Raw genomic sequence first — 15,497 nt, 5'->3', positions numbered from 1 at the left:
GACTGACTGATATTGGGTGTTGGTTGATTTCTGTGGTTTAAACACAGTGTTGTAAGGTTTGAGTTCAAAAGCTGCACTGACTCAGCTTTTTTACCCCTAAGAAAACGCACTTTACTTCTTTGCTAATCTTATCTAAGGTATGCGCAAGGCTTTCTTAAAAGTGTCATTGTTAAAGTCTGGAGGCTTCTATAAGCAATCAGTTATCCAGGATTTTATCTCCAAAGTTAAAACAGGAGGGTATTTCAAGTGTTTCAACATCAATAGAATCACATTTGAGAGTCTACAAAAAAGTGTCGAAACCTTACAGTTCCACCAAGGTGAATTAATGAAACTGAAAGAAAGAAATAATTCAGCCACTTTGGGATTGATAAAGCTTAAATAGTAAAAATCAACACATTTCAGCTGCAATAGCCTTTGTCACTCCCACATCAATTTAAGACTTCTACCATAGCGAAACACATTACAGTTTTGCAAGACTTTTAGCAAGACTATGAGTAGAATGTGAGTTAGAGTATGGATCCAAAGATTCAACATATTTTGTGTTTTTGTGACAGTTTAACCAAAAGGATTAAAGACCAGATGATTTGACTTTAACCATAACCATAGGTAAGCATAGATAACTGTGTGCATGTTTGTCTGCATGTGCTGCGTGTTTGTGTGGTGTGTGTGTTTGTGTGTGTGTGTGTGTGTGTGTGTGTGTGTTACCTAACTGTGTGAGTCCCTTCCTGTATGATCCAGAGATGCGCTGACAGGAAGTCCCGTTGCCTCCACATACACCGCATATGTCTACTGTCTTACTGCTGTACAGCTCCCCATCACAACCTACAGCCTGGAGGAGGAGAGAGCAGGAACTAAAACTTAATTTAGTGAGTTAGGCAGTTTGTTACTTAATTAGTTAATTAGTTATTCAGAAAACTTGTTACTTAACTGTCGATCAGTCTATCAGTCAGTCAGTCTATCAGTCAGTCAGTTAGTTTGTCAGCTAGTTCTTCAGTTGGTCAGCTAGTTAACCATCCATCAATTCATCCAGTCAATTTCTTAATTGACAAACGTTTTTGTGCCTCAAACGAGTATAAAAACGATTTTGTGATATTGAAGAAATTTCATTGATATTTGCTATTTCCTTTCTAATTCATACATCACAAGTCACATAAAAATACTAGGGCAGAAAATCAGCTAGTGCCCCTCTATGCTTGGTGTGGCATTTTGTATAGCTATCGATGATTAGTCATTCAGTCAGTAAGTTAGTAAATCACCATGTCATTTAGTCAGTGTCTTGGTCAGATTACCTGACACATTCCCTCTATACAGACTCCATGGTATTTGGCGTCGCGGCAGAAGGTGCCGTCGTGGGCGGGAACTAGCAGCTGTCGCTCACCGCTGACGGTCGTACACTGCAGGTCACACGGCTTATTGGAGATGCTGATGTAATCAGCTACACAGGGAGTGAGGTCAGAAAAAGAGAGAGAGTAGGCAAAGATCCTGAACTTAAGCTGAATTCACGTCATATGTGAATAACCGTCACAATGAAATGACATCTCACAGCAGTGACTTGAAAGTGTTTACGCACTCAAACTCGTTAGATAGATAGATAGATAGATAGATGGATAGATAGATAGATAGAAGCTATACCAGGGTAAAGAGGTATCCATTGGTAGTGTCTTCTTCCAAAGGCCTTAGAGTTGAATTGGGCACACTGGTGCTGTTTGAAGCTGACACTGGGGCTTGGACAGGGCTACAAAACACACACAAACACAGAAACCAATCCGCTTTCAGCATAAATGATTTGGTGGCACAGGTCTACATGCAAGTTACCCTACTAATCACTTGGTTTAACTATAGGTATTGTGCCTATAGATACAATATGATAACATTATATCATAGCTATAATAACAACTTGATGTAATACTGTTTTGCTGTAAAAAGAAAAATAAATTAAACATGCTTCCAAATTGACATCCACAGCTTTACGTTTGTGACTCTTTGACAAGACCAATTTATTTAAAGGATAAGGCTGGTGTTTTTTAATGCATTGCTTACTGTCAACAAATCCTATTAAAATAACAAAATCAACAATGCATTTGCTCTACTCCCGTTACTTTCTGACTTCCCACGTACCGTTTTTAGCCATCAACCTGGAAGTCATTGGCTCCAATTGTAAGCTAAAAACCTTGAAATACAGCTCACAAAGACATAGTTTCAATTTTAAAAATTGCTATCTGTTACCATGAAAAGTCAGGCTGTTGTAGTTATTACCAAATCAAATTCAAATGGGAACAAATTCTTCATTACGCCGGGGACTATTTTCGGTGCTACGGAACTACTTTCCTGAGATCGCAAACATGTTTACAGCCGGTTTATTAAGTTGTTTGAGGAAAAAGTCGGCCAGCCCAGTGCATCGCGATGATGAAATATGCTGCCCAGAGCAACGGCATGGCTCTTTGACATGTTTTGAATAGTTTTTTTAATACAATGGAGTTCTATGGCTGCTGGGACATGGCTTCATTGGGCACCGGCCACATGGACAAGACTTGTTGGCAAAACAAAATCATTGCCGATTTTGTTATTTTCATAGGATTTGTTGACGGTAAGCAACGCATTAAAAAACACCAGCCTTATCCTTTAACACTTAATTGTATCGTCAGCAGGATCCAGATATGTATATGTATTTCGTAAGAGAGTTGCTGCATTGCTGCTATTGCAGTTGAGGCATTTGTAGCCATGCAGCCTCTTTTTTGTTCAAGTCCTTATTAGGATGACTTGAGACATCATAGAGAAGAGGGTGCTTCTCGACTTTCCTTGTTCATCTCTCCCTGCGTGAACAAAATACAGGAAAGTACAAGTCCAGTTTTCCACCAGTAGCCACAGTCTGGAGGCATTGTAGCTGAAATAGAGACAACGCAACCAGAACAACTCGGCTCGCTGCATTTGCTGTCAACATGGACAGCTTCAATGAAACTACTGGCTGCTATTTTTTTGGGCCATTTTGCTGTTTGCTCACACATAATGCTGTATGTTAGAAACTAGTGTTTCAAGTTAAGGTCTATTGAATATACTACCTGGTTTGGACAGAGCTGGTACTGTTTAGGTGAGCCAACACAGTAGGAACTGTTGATGTTCTGGGTAGTGGACAACCTGAGAAAGACACAGGGAGAGAGAATAAAATATGGTTGACATATCACATGGACAAACACACAGAGAAACACATACAAAGATATATTGTTCACAGGTGCACTAGTTGTCTCTTTTTAAATACACAATAACATGAGATACAAAATTCCTACGCACACCTACAGTATCGCTGCATGGCTGTCAATAAAGCTTGTAATCATATATGCTCAATAAAGCTTAATATGATCACATAAGAGAAGATACATACACATAAAATAAGATTATTAAGGGTGGGCGAAACTATTCTTAGGGTTTATGCTGTGATGATCTGATTGTTAATAGGGGCTTTCATTAGTTTGTTTATTGTAAAAAAAATAGAGAGAGTGGGAATTGAGCAAAATTGCTCACTCGCAATATTTGTGGGGAACAGTTGATTTGGAATGGAAAAACAAAGCCTTCATATTTCATTACTCTAACACACCATTAATTGACAATGTGACGTTTCAAACAGAAGCGCTCTTTGTTGCCCTTTCATATCTGCTTTCTACATGCAGCATCAAGGCAAACATGGTAAGAGAGAGAAATGAGAGAGAAAGAGTCATGTTCCTGCTTGCCAAGGGGGCTTTCACACTGGCCTTTTAGTCCAGCAGCATGATTGCATGTGAGGTACACAGGCGCAAGTGTCGCTCACTGTTTTGCACATTTTGGTAGTGACACCAAATAAACAAAATCATTGCAAAGAATGTGAGGCATTTTCACTGATAAAGTGCATCGGACGGACTCACATTGATGCCGAATGTTCTATGTTCTACGTACCGCAGTTCGGCAGAATTTATAACACAGTGTGAAACCAGACCAGCAATGCCGGGGGGCTTGGGAACAATCAAACTCGGGTTCCGACTCAAGCAAGCGCACCAAGTGTGAAAACGACCCAAGACTATTTGTTGCCCTAAGCTCTGCGTTCAACACCGTCATCTCAGAATTCAATCTGCTGGTGGATTTGGGGCATCCCGTCAGATAGAAGGAAGTTTGTGAGGGTGGGACCCTATTCCCTGTTCACCAATGATTGCACCTTCAACCACCTGTCCATAGAACTGTTCAAGTTACACCAACAATGATGAGTCCATGTACAGGAGAGAGGTGGCCTGCCTCATATCATGGTGTACCACTAACCGCTAATACCTGAAGACTCTGAAACTGTTGAGATATGGACGGACTCCAGAAGGAACCTGCCTCTTCATCATCTTCTTCTGGATATCAATGCCCAGTTATGTACTCAGCAGAACCATTAGTGTTCCTGAAGATCACCACCATCGAAACCCTCAAACAAGACAAGAACTTCTTACAATCTTATGCCTAACAGTTCTTGCTGCAATGGAAGAAGCTCGCAGCCGATTCCTGAGATTTCTTAGAGATCTGTTTTACTTGTCTCTGTAAAGCGCTTTGTGACTTTGCTTTGAAAAGTGCTGTATAAATAAAGCTATTATTATTATTGTTAACATTCAAAAGAATCATGACATCCTCCATTAGAGACTGGTATAGCTCTGCCTCCTGGAGTTCCAAGAAGTTCCAGCATTATGTTAGAAGCACTGCTAAGTGGGTCTTTGGAAATGCATGAAATCAAGGTGAAGAAAAGAGCAAGAAGGACTGCTACCGGCCCTGTACACCTGACCTGGGTCAAACAATTATTTGAAATACTTATCAAAGTCAACGTGAAGTACGGTGGGTGGGGTTTGCCTTTTGGTACAATTCTGTTTTTGGGTAGGCAAGTTATCAAATCCGGAACAGTTTTTTGGTAGCTTTCAGACAACATTCTCTGATTGGATTAATTTGACCTGGTGCTAAATAGCATTACATTTGACAAACTCTACCCATTTGGCCCTTGAAGTGGGGCAAAACGAACACTGCAGAACAAGAAAAAGTATTTGCAAATACTATTTGACCCAGGTCTGCTATACAACCAGACAACCATCTTTTTCCAGAAGCTTTCTTTAGGAGACGACCCATTACAACCAAAATTACCCATAACTTCCACAGCTTCTTCCCAAGAGTTGTCACCTATTCCTCTTTCTTTGTAGAAAAACCACTGCTTCAACCACATTTTGTGCTGATAATGAAAAGTAGCTTTGTTTCCATAATGACTAGCTGCAGTAGCTTTAACTGTCAGCAAACAGTACTTAGGTACAATTCTCAGACACTTGGCAGAAACTCCCACAACACACCCAAAGTGCTCTACACTGACTTCTAACAACTTTACTTTCCATTTTGCCCCAAAAGAAGTCAGGAGCAGCGCTTTTTCCATAAAGGCTGCTTTTCTGTCCATCTTGCAGCCGCTCCCCATTTGACTTTAATGGGGGAAAAAAAGGTGCCGCCAGTTTGAAAAAGAAGAAAAGTGTGAAATTGGCCTTACTCCACCAGCCTGTATAAGATTCAGCCCCTGCATCTCCACAATCTCTGGACTCTTCCTCAACACCCAATAGAAGCATCTGTAAATCTAACACTGTTACTATATATACTATATCATTACCCAAGTGGTTTTTGCACAATCTCTGCATACAGTGTCTGCTCAACCCTTTATACCTTCAAATCTTGGACAAGAAACTTTTCAGCCGAAGGATTCTAGGTTTTCCAGCGTTCATTTACTTACACAGCTAGTAAAAGTTGTACATATGTATTTAGGGTGATGTGGATGGTCTACTGTCCATAGTATGTCTGCCACTGTCCCTTGGTACTGTATTTAAGGTCCTGCTGTCCTTGTACCATGCATGCCAGTATGCAGTGTGAATAACTCTAAAACTCTGTAAATTGGGTTTTCATTCAAGTTCTTTTTTGCTGAAATATGAATTAGAAATTATAATCTGCATGGAAACGGCAAAATTTGATAAAAATGTCCCCATTGTTGCAACTAAAATGTTTTACATTCACTTGAGGCATGTAGTGCCAAATGTAGTGATACAGAAATAATGCAATAAATAGAAATGGAAACATTAAATAAATACTGATGTAAGTCCGACGAACCGTTCAATTTCACTACACAACTACAAGTCTCCATCGTGGTAGTATGGCCATTTGTTGGTACATTACAGTATAATATTACCAAGTGCTTTGTTTTTGTCTTCAGATGAAAGCATGAAATATGACTAGCTGACACTTAAGAACAACGTGGATGTGTTTTTTTGACAGTCAGAAGCCTATTGATTTACTTCAGCTCAGCAGATGGAAACCCCTAATTCACTTTTTATTTTTTTGGACCTTTCAAAAGTCTGCGAAAATTTGCTTGACAGTACATTTTAAACATTGCTAACGTTACCCTGCACTATATTGCACTTGATGGTTAAAGTGATTCTAATGCTGTGTGTGTGTGTGTGTGTGTATGTGTGTGTGTTGGGGAGCAGTGGAGCACCCACAGATCTTTGCTCCAATACAGACTTGATGCATCTGTCTTTCATTAACATACAAACTGCACTCCCCCTTCTCTTTCTCTATCTGTCTATCTCTGTGTCTCTCCATGTCTCTCTCCCTCTTTAGCCCATCCTCCTACACTGTTTAGACGGTAAAGTAGGAGAGACAGCAGGAGAGGTGAGTGGGAGGTCACTATGTGAGAGTGTCACATCTAATTGGTCGGAGGAGAAGAGGGGAGGACAGAACGAGCGAGGAGAGGAGAGGAGAAAAGCAGGAGAGGAGAAAAAAGGGGAGGAGATGAAAGGAGAGGAGGCCGGAAGGTAAGGAGGAGGGAAAGAGTGAGGAGAGGAGAGGAAAAGCAGAGGTGAAAAATGGGGGCGAGGGGAGAGAAGAGGGGAGGAGAGGAGACAGGAAAGGAGAGGAGAAAAGAGGAGAAAAAGGGGGGAGAGAGATGGAGGGCCAGCAGAGAGGGTGGAGAGGCGTTAATCTTGGCTGACAGGAACTTCCGCAACTCTGACAGGGGCAGGTCAAAGGTCACATGACACACACACACACACACACACACACACACACACACACACACACACGCCCCTCCTCTGCCAAAGCTGTGTGTATGTGTGTGCTCTACTTACCATCCTTCTGTATGAGGTCTCCTGATTCGTCTTCCAAACTGTGTTATTGGTGTGTATATACCTTTACATACTGTATTTTTATCTGTGTATGTGTTTATTTAAAAAAATAAAAAAAAAACATTTTTACAAGCAAAAGCAAAATTAGAAATCTGTGTGTGTGTGTGTGTGTGTGTGGTTGTGTGTGTGTGTGTGTGTGTGTGTGTGTGTGTGTGTGTGTGTGTATGTGTGTGTGTGTGTGTAACACACGCATTACCTCTGTATGAGACAGTGTCTCTCCTGACTTCTCACTCCTCCTCCACAGCTGCGGGAGCAGGAGGACCAACTGGACCACTCCCCCCACCACTGAAACACCTCCTCCTGGGACAAAATATAAACAGCAAACCAGTCAGAAAACCAGCCAGTAAACCAGTTAGCCAGTGGTGCGAGAACATAAGGGCCACCTCATCCAAGAAACCAGTCGGTAAACAAAAAACAGCCAGTACACAAGCCAGTAGAGCAGTCACTAGAGAAAGAGGCAGAACATTTGAGCATGACATTTTTAAATTGTCGTTTACATTCTAGCAGCCAAAGATTTGTGGCTCAGAAATAAACATAATTCTGCACAGTCAGACTTTGTCATTAAACTTATTGTGGTTGTATCGAATTGTGAACCACATATCATGTATCAAATCATATCGTGAGATAAGTATATCGTTCCATCCCTAGTGACTACTCACTAAACTTCTGTACAAACAGTCAGTAACCCAGTCAGCATAATAAATAATAATAATATATAGCACCTCCCTAAAATACTAATATAATGATAATATAGCACCTCCCTAAAAGAGTGTTTAAGAGTGCTTCACAAAGAGACATAAAAACAACCAACAGTAAATAGACAATGTGAAATGAGAGATGAGCAGAAACGAGTATAATGTTTCAGTATAATCAAATGACTATACTGTTACATACTGTGTGTGTACATACAGCGTGTGTGTGAGTGTGTGTCTACAGTACCTGCGTTTGTTTGTCAGCTTGTCTTCCATGGCTGTGTGTCTGGATCTTGCGCTGCTCCACTCTCCCTTCACTTCTGTCCTGGCAGACATACACAGACACACACACACACACATACACAAGTATGAATGCACATATGCACACAAAAAACTATACGGTGACATACACACACACACACTTAATTCTGGTTCTAACAGAGAACTGAGGCATGGATTTTAGATCAACTCTCAGAGGGGGTTGAGAGAGAGAGAGAGAGAGAGAGAGGGGGGGGGGGGGGGGGGGGAATTAAAACCAGAAAGAGCTGAAGAGGAGAGCAGCCAAGACTTTATCTACAAGAGGAGGGAGGAAATAAGGAAAAAGAGAGAAGCTCATGGGTAGAGCATGGCACTAACAAAGGCATATGTTAGGTAATGACTGACCTCATTTTTAAAGTAGTAGTCTGAGACATGTTCATATAAATAAATGTCTATTTTGCTATCTGATCGATTTAACACAACAGTGATTCAACCTATATCCAGTTCATGAAAGCTTTTCCATTTGCTGTTCTAAACACCCGGTGTCTTTCCCGGGAAAAATCCTCTGGCGCACAGGAAGTGTTTATGTTTCAGGTTTGTTTGGAATAAACAGAAGAAGAACTGGGTAGTTAGCATGAGCAGCGATAGCAACCATGGCTGAACAGACAAAGAAAAGAGCGCCACCTACAGAAACTCAAACTGCATCAACAGAAAATCCAAGCTCCGCCCACACTGTTTGATTGACAGGTGATCTCTGGGAAGTGCAGTGCAGAAACACCACAGCAATGAGTGCTGAGCATGGAAAGATGGAGAAAAAAAAGAGGAACTCAAGGATTACCACTTTAACTGAATAAGAAGACAAGATGGGAGGAAGTGGTAAGAGAGCATACTAGAGAGGTAGATAAAAGGCATTTTCCAATACACAGCATGTAATGGTTTCAAGGTGAGCTCCCATGTAAAAAACGTGGCTTGGATGTTAGATGAAAGAAGTGGGTTAGAGCTGGTATGTAACTGGGGGTTATCAAGTGTAAACCTCTTCATCACAATTTGGTTGAAATAGACCTACAACACATACTAACAGTATGCTCTAGTGTCCCAACCCCCAAAATGTAAGCTATCCTTCACCCTTAGGTATGTGCTTAAGTCCATTTTCTCATAGTCGACTAGGGATGGGACGATATGCTTATCTCACGATACGATTCGAAACACAATATGAGGTTCACGATTCAGTACAACCACGATACGATGTAATAAATAAAAGATCAATGACAACAAAGTATGACTGTGTAGAATTCTGTTTATTTCTGAGCCACAAATCTTTCTAGTAATGGCACTGGCTTGCTAGAATGTAAACAACAATTCAAAAATGTCATTATAAAGTGCAAATAATATAGTTTCGATGGAGAACTTGTGAAAATGTGATGGGCAAGCCATTTCATTTGTGATTACTAGCCAATATCCCGATTCATTTTTCTGCCCCACGATACGTATTGTCACATTTTTGTATTGCGAAGTACTTTACGATGTACTTAACGAACATCTTAGGCTTATGATGTGTTTGGGAAACGCAGCCCTGGCTTGTGGAAAACAGCTGATGCTTTTTGCTATGATTCAGCATTGTTGTTGTGAAATCATGGTACCTTACACTGAACAATCTAGTATTTTACTTTCTTGAAGTTTTCCCATGTTGGGCTTTTGTATGGCTTTGAGAATTACATAACTGCTACTGAAAGCAGCTAGTAGTGATGGGTCGATTCACCTATCATTCGTACTTTTGAACCATGCTTTAAAGTGAACACGTCGAAACAGTTCACCAACAGAACTTCAGTTTGGTTCACAAACAAAATTTCAGATTGGTTCAGTGTCCATGGTTGGATTGCGCTCCATATAGTTCCAAGTGATCCAACACACTTATAAACACAAACGAGCGTTCAGGACAAAGACAGGCCCATTGGCAATGACTTCAATGCCAGCTGGCTACTCTCCAAAATGGGTGTAATCAACCACAGTCGCAACAAACTCACAAATTCTCAAACTTCCTTGTTCATTCATTCATTGTTGTTGTTATGTGACACCCAAACAACAAACTACTTAATGGTGGAAGCTCGATACTGTACAATTTCTTGGGTTCACTCAGCAGTTCAGTTGCAAGTGTATAGGTTAGTATCTTAGCTGCTGAATCGGACTGAAAGAACCGTTCAGTTGCTGAATCACACTGAACAAACCACCAGTTACTTAATCGGACTGAACAAACGTAGTCCTGAATCGATTCACTACTGTCGGACAGCCCTAAAGAATCAAGTTAGTTGAAGAAAGAAACAGTGTCCCCACCATTTGCAGCTAGCAGAGGATGAGTACAAAACAATGCCAGAGAGTGTGGAAGGTTTTTTAAATTACATCAGAAGCTAAATTACAAAAGTCAACGTTGATCCCTGTGAACGAATTGCACAGACGGAAAAAGCCTATAGTGAAACCTGTAAGATGTTTCCATGCCACAGTAACCAATGTTACGATGTGTACATGCATCAACCCAAAACCAGGTTACTAGAGTAACCCGGGTTAAGGCGGGTTAAGGAATTATCTGTGCAGGTAAACATAGCTACTGATCAGAACTAGACTAATCTACACTACCCAGGATCTATACTTAAGGCTAATTTATGCTTTTTGTGGAATGTGCGCCGTCCACAGCATCAACTGCGATATGACGCAATTGTGGCCGGTACAACCATGTGCCTTAGGTCCACGTTGAGTCCGACCATGGAGTCGCGCACCTCCTAATAAATTTTGTAACAATGTGGACAGTGTCGCAGAGAACGTGCTGCGATGATTGGCTGACTAGCACTATCCAGAAATGCAGAATTGTTTGTTGCTCTTGTGACAGAATGCGCACTCAGTTCTTTGAGACGTTTGTCCGCACAAACCAGCCTGACGTTCGCGGAGACCGTGCACGCTGTCCGTGTGGTGAACACTACGATACCGACATAAAGTATGAATCATCCATTAGGCTTACACATACTTCACAGCATTATGCCCAATCATTTCTAAATTCATTATCGGTCCCAACAACAATAGGATAATGGGACAGCTGACCCTTATGACTTGAAATAGCCCATTCAGCAATTCAGAAACTAAACTAAACTAGGCTAAAAGGATGGCTGACCTGAAAATCTTATTTTTGTGACAAAGACCTGATTTTCTTGAAGCTGTCTAAATCGGGGACATCAGATTCTGTCGTTTATTCCAGTTTAAACAGCCATCAGATCAGATCTGGGCCACAAAGACCCCATTTACACCTGACAGCAACATGCGACTTAGGCGTTTGTGACCTCTGCACAGCTTTGGCTTCTTCTCAGTGCTTGCAAAATACAGGAGCATAGTAGCCTTCATTAGGTTTGCTGCACATCAATTTGTCTTGGCTCATTTATTATATAATCATTTCAGCAAGTAAAAACATGTACGATTTGTTTGCGAACGGGCGAACCTGGTGAAGCAGGGATGCAAAACGCGTCGTTCGCTCCATTGTTTTTACTTGCTGAAATAATTTGATAATAAATAAGCCAAGATAAATCGGTCTATAAGGTTTTAGTGAGCAGCAAAGAAGAAAGAAAAGCCAGCAATCTTAATGTCCTTATATCATATATTTGAATGGGCAGCTATAGAGCACAAACGGACGCGTTTCAGCAATAAGCCATCATCAGCGTTCGATTTAGTGAGCAGCAAACCTAATCTCCTATGTAAATGCAGTAGTGTTTCCAATCAACATACAACTATGTACAAATATTAAGTAAGATCCAGATAAGAAGTTTCTGTTGTTTTGCGTGCTCAGCAGAGTGTCATGATTTCTTTTTATATATATACAGTATATATGTTTTTTTTTAGAAAAGCTGATTTGCACTAAACTTGTGAGATTCATAATTTTGTAGTTTTTGCTAGCGAAAGTTGTTTGGCGAGGCATGTTAATGCAAAGTGTAAAATGGACACAAATCAGAGTTTTTGACCTGAGGAAATCTGCTTTTGAGGTTCAGATATCCTACATCAAGCTAGAAGCAGATATCTGGGTTTGTCATGTGTCAGGAAGAATTGTTCTGCTCCATTTGAGTCTATTCTCAGCTTGGTGGTGGGGTTTTGAACACTCCAACCTACAAACACACACACACACCTACACACACACACACATACAAACATGGCTCAAAGTCCCACTACTGTGTTGCCTCAACAGGGTCCTAAACAAGCCTACACAGGCTCCTTGCTCTCTGTCATATTACCCTCTGGCTAGTTTCTCACACACACACACACACACACACACACACACACACACACACACAAAACCACACACACACCCACACAAGTGTGTTCGGATGTTTGTGTGTCTCGGACAACAGTTGTTTTCTACCAGAGCTGTGGCAAACAAAGCAGTGAAGCAGTGTTTCTTGAACTATGGTGGGTCAGGAGTCAAAATGGGACACGGCACCATAAGTTTTGATGGTTCCCTAAGAAACTAAATGGTTCATTTAAGTCACTGGAGCTTACCCATTATAGGGTGATAGATCAGGGGCATCCCGTGTAAAAAAGGATGCTTACATTTCTTCCCAAAGTTTGGGGATTGCGGGCATTTGAGTGTGGGACAGTGTGGGACAGCGTGGGACAGTGTGGGACAGTGTGGGACCTTGACTACAGCTACATTCGTTACATACAGTCATTACATGCATACAGCCTCTCTGATGCATGCAGTGTTTTTCAGTTGATTTCCGCATCTCATTCCTTAAAGCCTTGGTAGGAAAAATAAGAATTGCAACTAAGCAACTTTACCACATGAATTAAACCCTTTTTGGCAATGTTTATTAATCCTTGCCTCACTGTTGTTATGGTGCATTATGTTTGTGTGTAATAATGTGTAATGACTGCTTCGGCACTGTTGGAAGACAATACAGACGTTGGCAAATATGTATATTTAGATGTCAAGCCAATTTTCTGACAGTTGTTGATCGTGTGCGCACTTCAGAACTTTCCTTTATTACTGCCGCCATCAGTTTTCTTTTATGTGTAATACCAGCAAACGCTTCCAAGTAACATCTTTTATCTGGACTCTTAGTCAACCTCATCCACAATGATCAACTCCACAGCCAGCAAAGCTGGGGTTGTTTAAGTTTACTGCTGTGTGCTTTTCCTTTTATTGGAAAGTCTGAATGGGTTGAATGATAAATTAAATGCTGAACAGGCAAATGTGGGGCATTTCATCAACGATTTATAGATAATTGTGGGAGTTGATGGGGTGTGGATATTAAGCTCATTCATGTGCACAGAAATCCACCAGTGTGTGTGATTTATAATCATGAGTACTGGTGGTGAACACAGAACTTCATGACTCTGAGGAAAAAGTGTCGGTGTCAGAGTTTAGCAAAAGGGATAAAATCAACATAGATAACAAAGTGGACTATAAGGAACAAAGCTATCATGGAAAAAAATACAGTTGGTCATAATTGCTGACAAAATTACCCATCTGCATTTCCTCAAAGTGGCGCTATTCATCGTGGTCCAAGAACCACTGCATACACACACATACGCTTTAGCAATAACAAGCCATGAAAGGTTTTGATTTAGTGATTTTAGAACAGCTAAGAGGCGTTGTTAGGCACATCGAAAAGCACAGTAAAACCCCCTTAGCTGCTTTAAAATCAGTGTAAAGCACTGTGTGCACTGGCTTATTGCTTTAATAAAACAAAGGCAACACACCATTGTGTTAAAAGAGAAAGAATTCAATAAATAATCTATTTTTAATAGCTCAATAATAATAACTGCCATTGTTAAGCCCAGCAGTATAGTTCTTGAACAGTGGCTAAACAAAGTGGTGGCAAAATTTCAATTCAGTTGACTGTGGTCACAGGTGTGTGTTTATCAGGTAGCCTATTTTACAGTGGCTTCCAATGTCATTCAGCCGATCTGAGGGCCGGAACTGTCTATTTTAGAAAAAAAAACACACACACACACACAGAGAGAGAGAGAGAGAGAGAGAGAGAGAGAGAGAGAGAGAGAGAGAGTTATTAGGCCCCCACCGTGCTTTGATCTTGCAGCAGAGAAAAGGAGGAGAGCAGCGGCAGCCAGACGAGTGGAGGAGGAGAGGAAAGCAGGAGAGGAGGTCGCCCCCCCCCATACCTTCCGTTGTCTCCTATGGAGAGGACGTCACACCTACCTCCATTCAGAAATCTGGCAATTTAATGTTGCCTTCTTTATCGGCAAAAGTGCATACCTCCCAAAATATTACTCATTGTCCTTTTGAATCATTAGAAGCTATTTATCAAGTCGGCATACACCTGATCCACCAAGCAGCACTTACTGAAATACAATTTCTACTTTTAGAACTGGTTCACAACACTGCTCGCTGCACCAAACACAGTGTATTTTTTGGTGGATGAAGATTGTGGGAATCAGGCGAACCAATTCTAAAAGTTGACATTTTGTTCGAGAAAATGTAGTATGGTGTATTATATCTATACCGAATTGAAGAGCGGACTTTAGAGATTCATAAGAGGTCTTGACTCATATTTTATGAGGTATGTACTTTTGCCGACAATCGAGAAATTATGAAACTGCCAGATTTCTGAATGGAGTCGGCCGTGTGTTTCTCCATGCAAGAAAGAACGGAACGTATCGGGCTACAGGGGAGGAAAGCAAAAGAAAGTCGCTTTGACTTTGCTGAGAATAGAGATGTGAAAAACGCGTTGTAATAATCAAAACAGAAGACATATAAATCGACAACAATGTATAGCCTACTTTTACGCCACAATATCAAGTTGTGTTATGTGCTATCCCAAACTGTAAGCATTCCTAACGAGAAAACTACAAAACATGATTACTAGCATTACAGCCGACGGGAGAATTGGTCAAGTTCAACAAGGTTATTGGACATGGTAAATAGCTATTCCCCCTTGCTTTTCCCCTCAATATATAATGTAAAGTTAACTATGGAGACGCATTAAGATTTTGTTCAAACATCCTCCACAAAACCTCAAATCGTTTCGAGCCACAACCTCGAATCCCAATGGTTAAGGTGGAAAAAAGAACAGATTAGTGAATGGGTTGAACCAAAAATTATAACGGGTCCAGCTCATTTAAGCCGGTAGCTTTTAGAACAAATTCTGTATCAGGGAAACGAACCGTTTATCTACGGTATTTCCCAGACCGGATACGTTACGTATGAAGACAAAATTACACCAAATTTCATTAAAAAATCTGGCAGTTTACTGCTGCCTTGTTTATCGGCAAATGTACACATATCACAGAGCACGACTTAAGACCTTTTACGAATCGTTAGGGTCCATTCTTCAAATCGGTATACATCCGATAC

The 15,497-nt window shown here is 40.9% G+C and overlaps 1 protein-coding gene across 1 annotated transcript in view; it reads right to left on the bottom strand.

Annotated features, from left to right (window-relative positions):
* The window catches only part of LOC139928975 (ADAMTS-like protein 2), a 30,163-nt gene that overhangs the window by 14,130 nt on the left and 536 nt on the right, over positions 1-15,497 (bottom strand). The window contains exons 2-7 of the mRNA XM_071921715.2: positions 8,142-8,219; positions 7,399-7,502; positions 3,060-3,135; positions 1,633-1,735; positions 1,290-1,435; positions 706-829 (exon numbers count right to left, since the gene is read on the bottom strand). Of these exons, the coding sequence (XP_071777816.2) occupies positions 706-829; positions 1,290-1,435; positions 1,633-1,735; positions 3,060-3,135; positions 7,399-7,502; positions 8,142-8,219 (631 nt within the window). The remainder of the gene's footprint in view (positions 1-705; positions 830-1,289; positions 1,436-1,632; positions 1,736-3,059; positions 3,136-7,398; positions 7,503-8,141; positions 8,220-15,497) is intronic.

This window comes from Centroberyx gerrardi, chromosome 13, assembly GCF_048128805.1.
Source record: "Centroberyx gerrardi isolate f3 chromosome 13, fCenGer3.hap1.cur.20231027, whole genome shotgun sequence".
Taxonomy (NCBI): domain Eukaryota; kingdom Metazoa; phylum Chordata; class Actinopteri; order Beryciformes; family Berycidae; genus Centroberyx; species Centroberyx gerrardi.
Note: the sequence above shows the minus strand (reverse complement) of the source record. Positions and strands in the feature narration are given on the sequence as shown.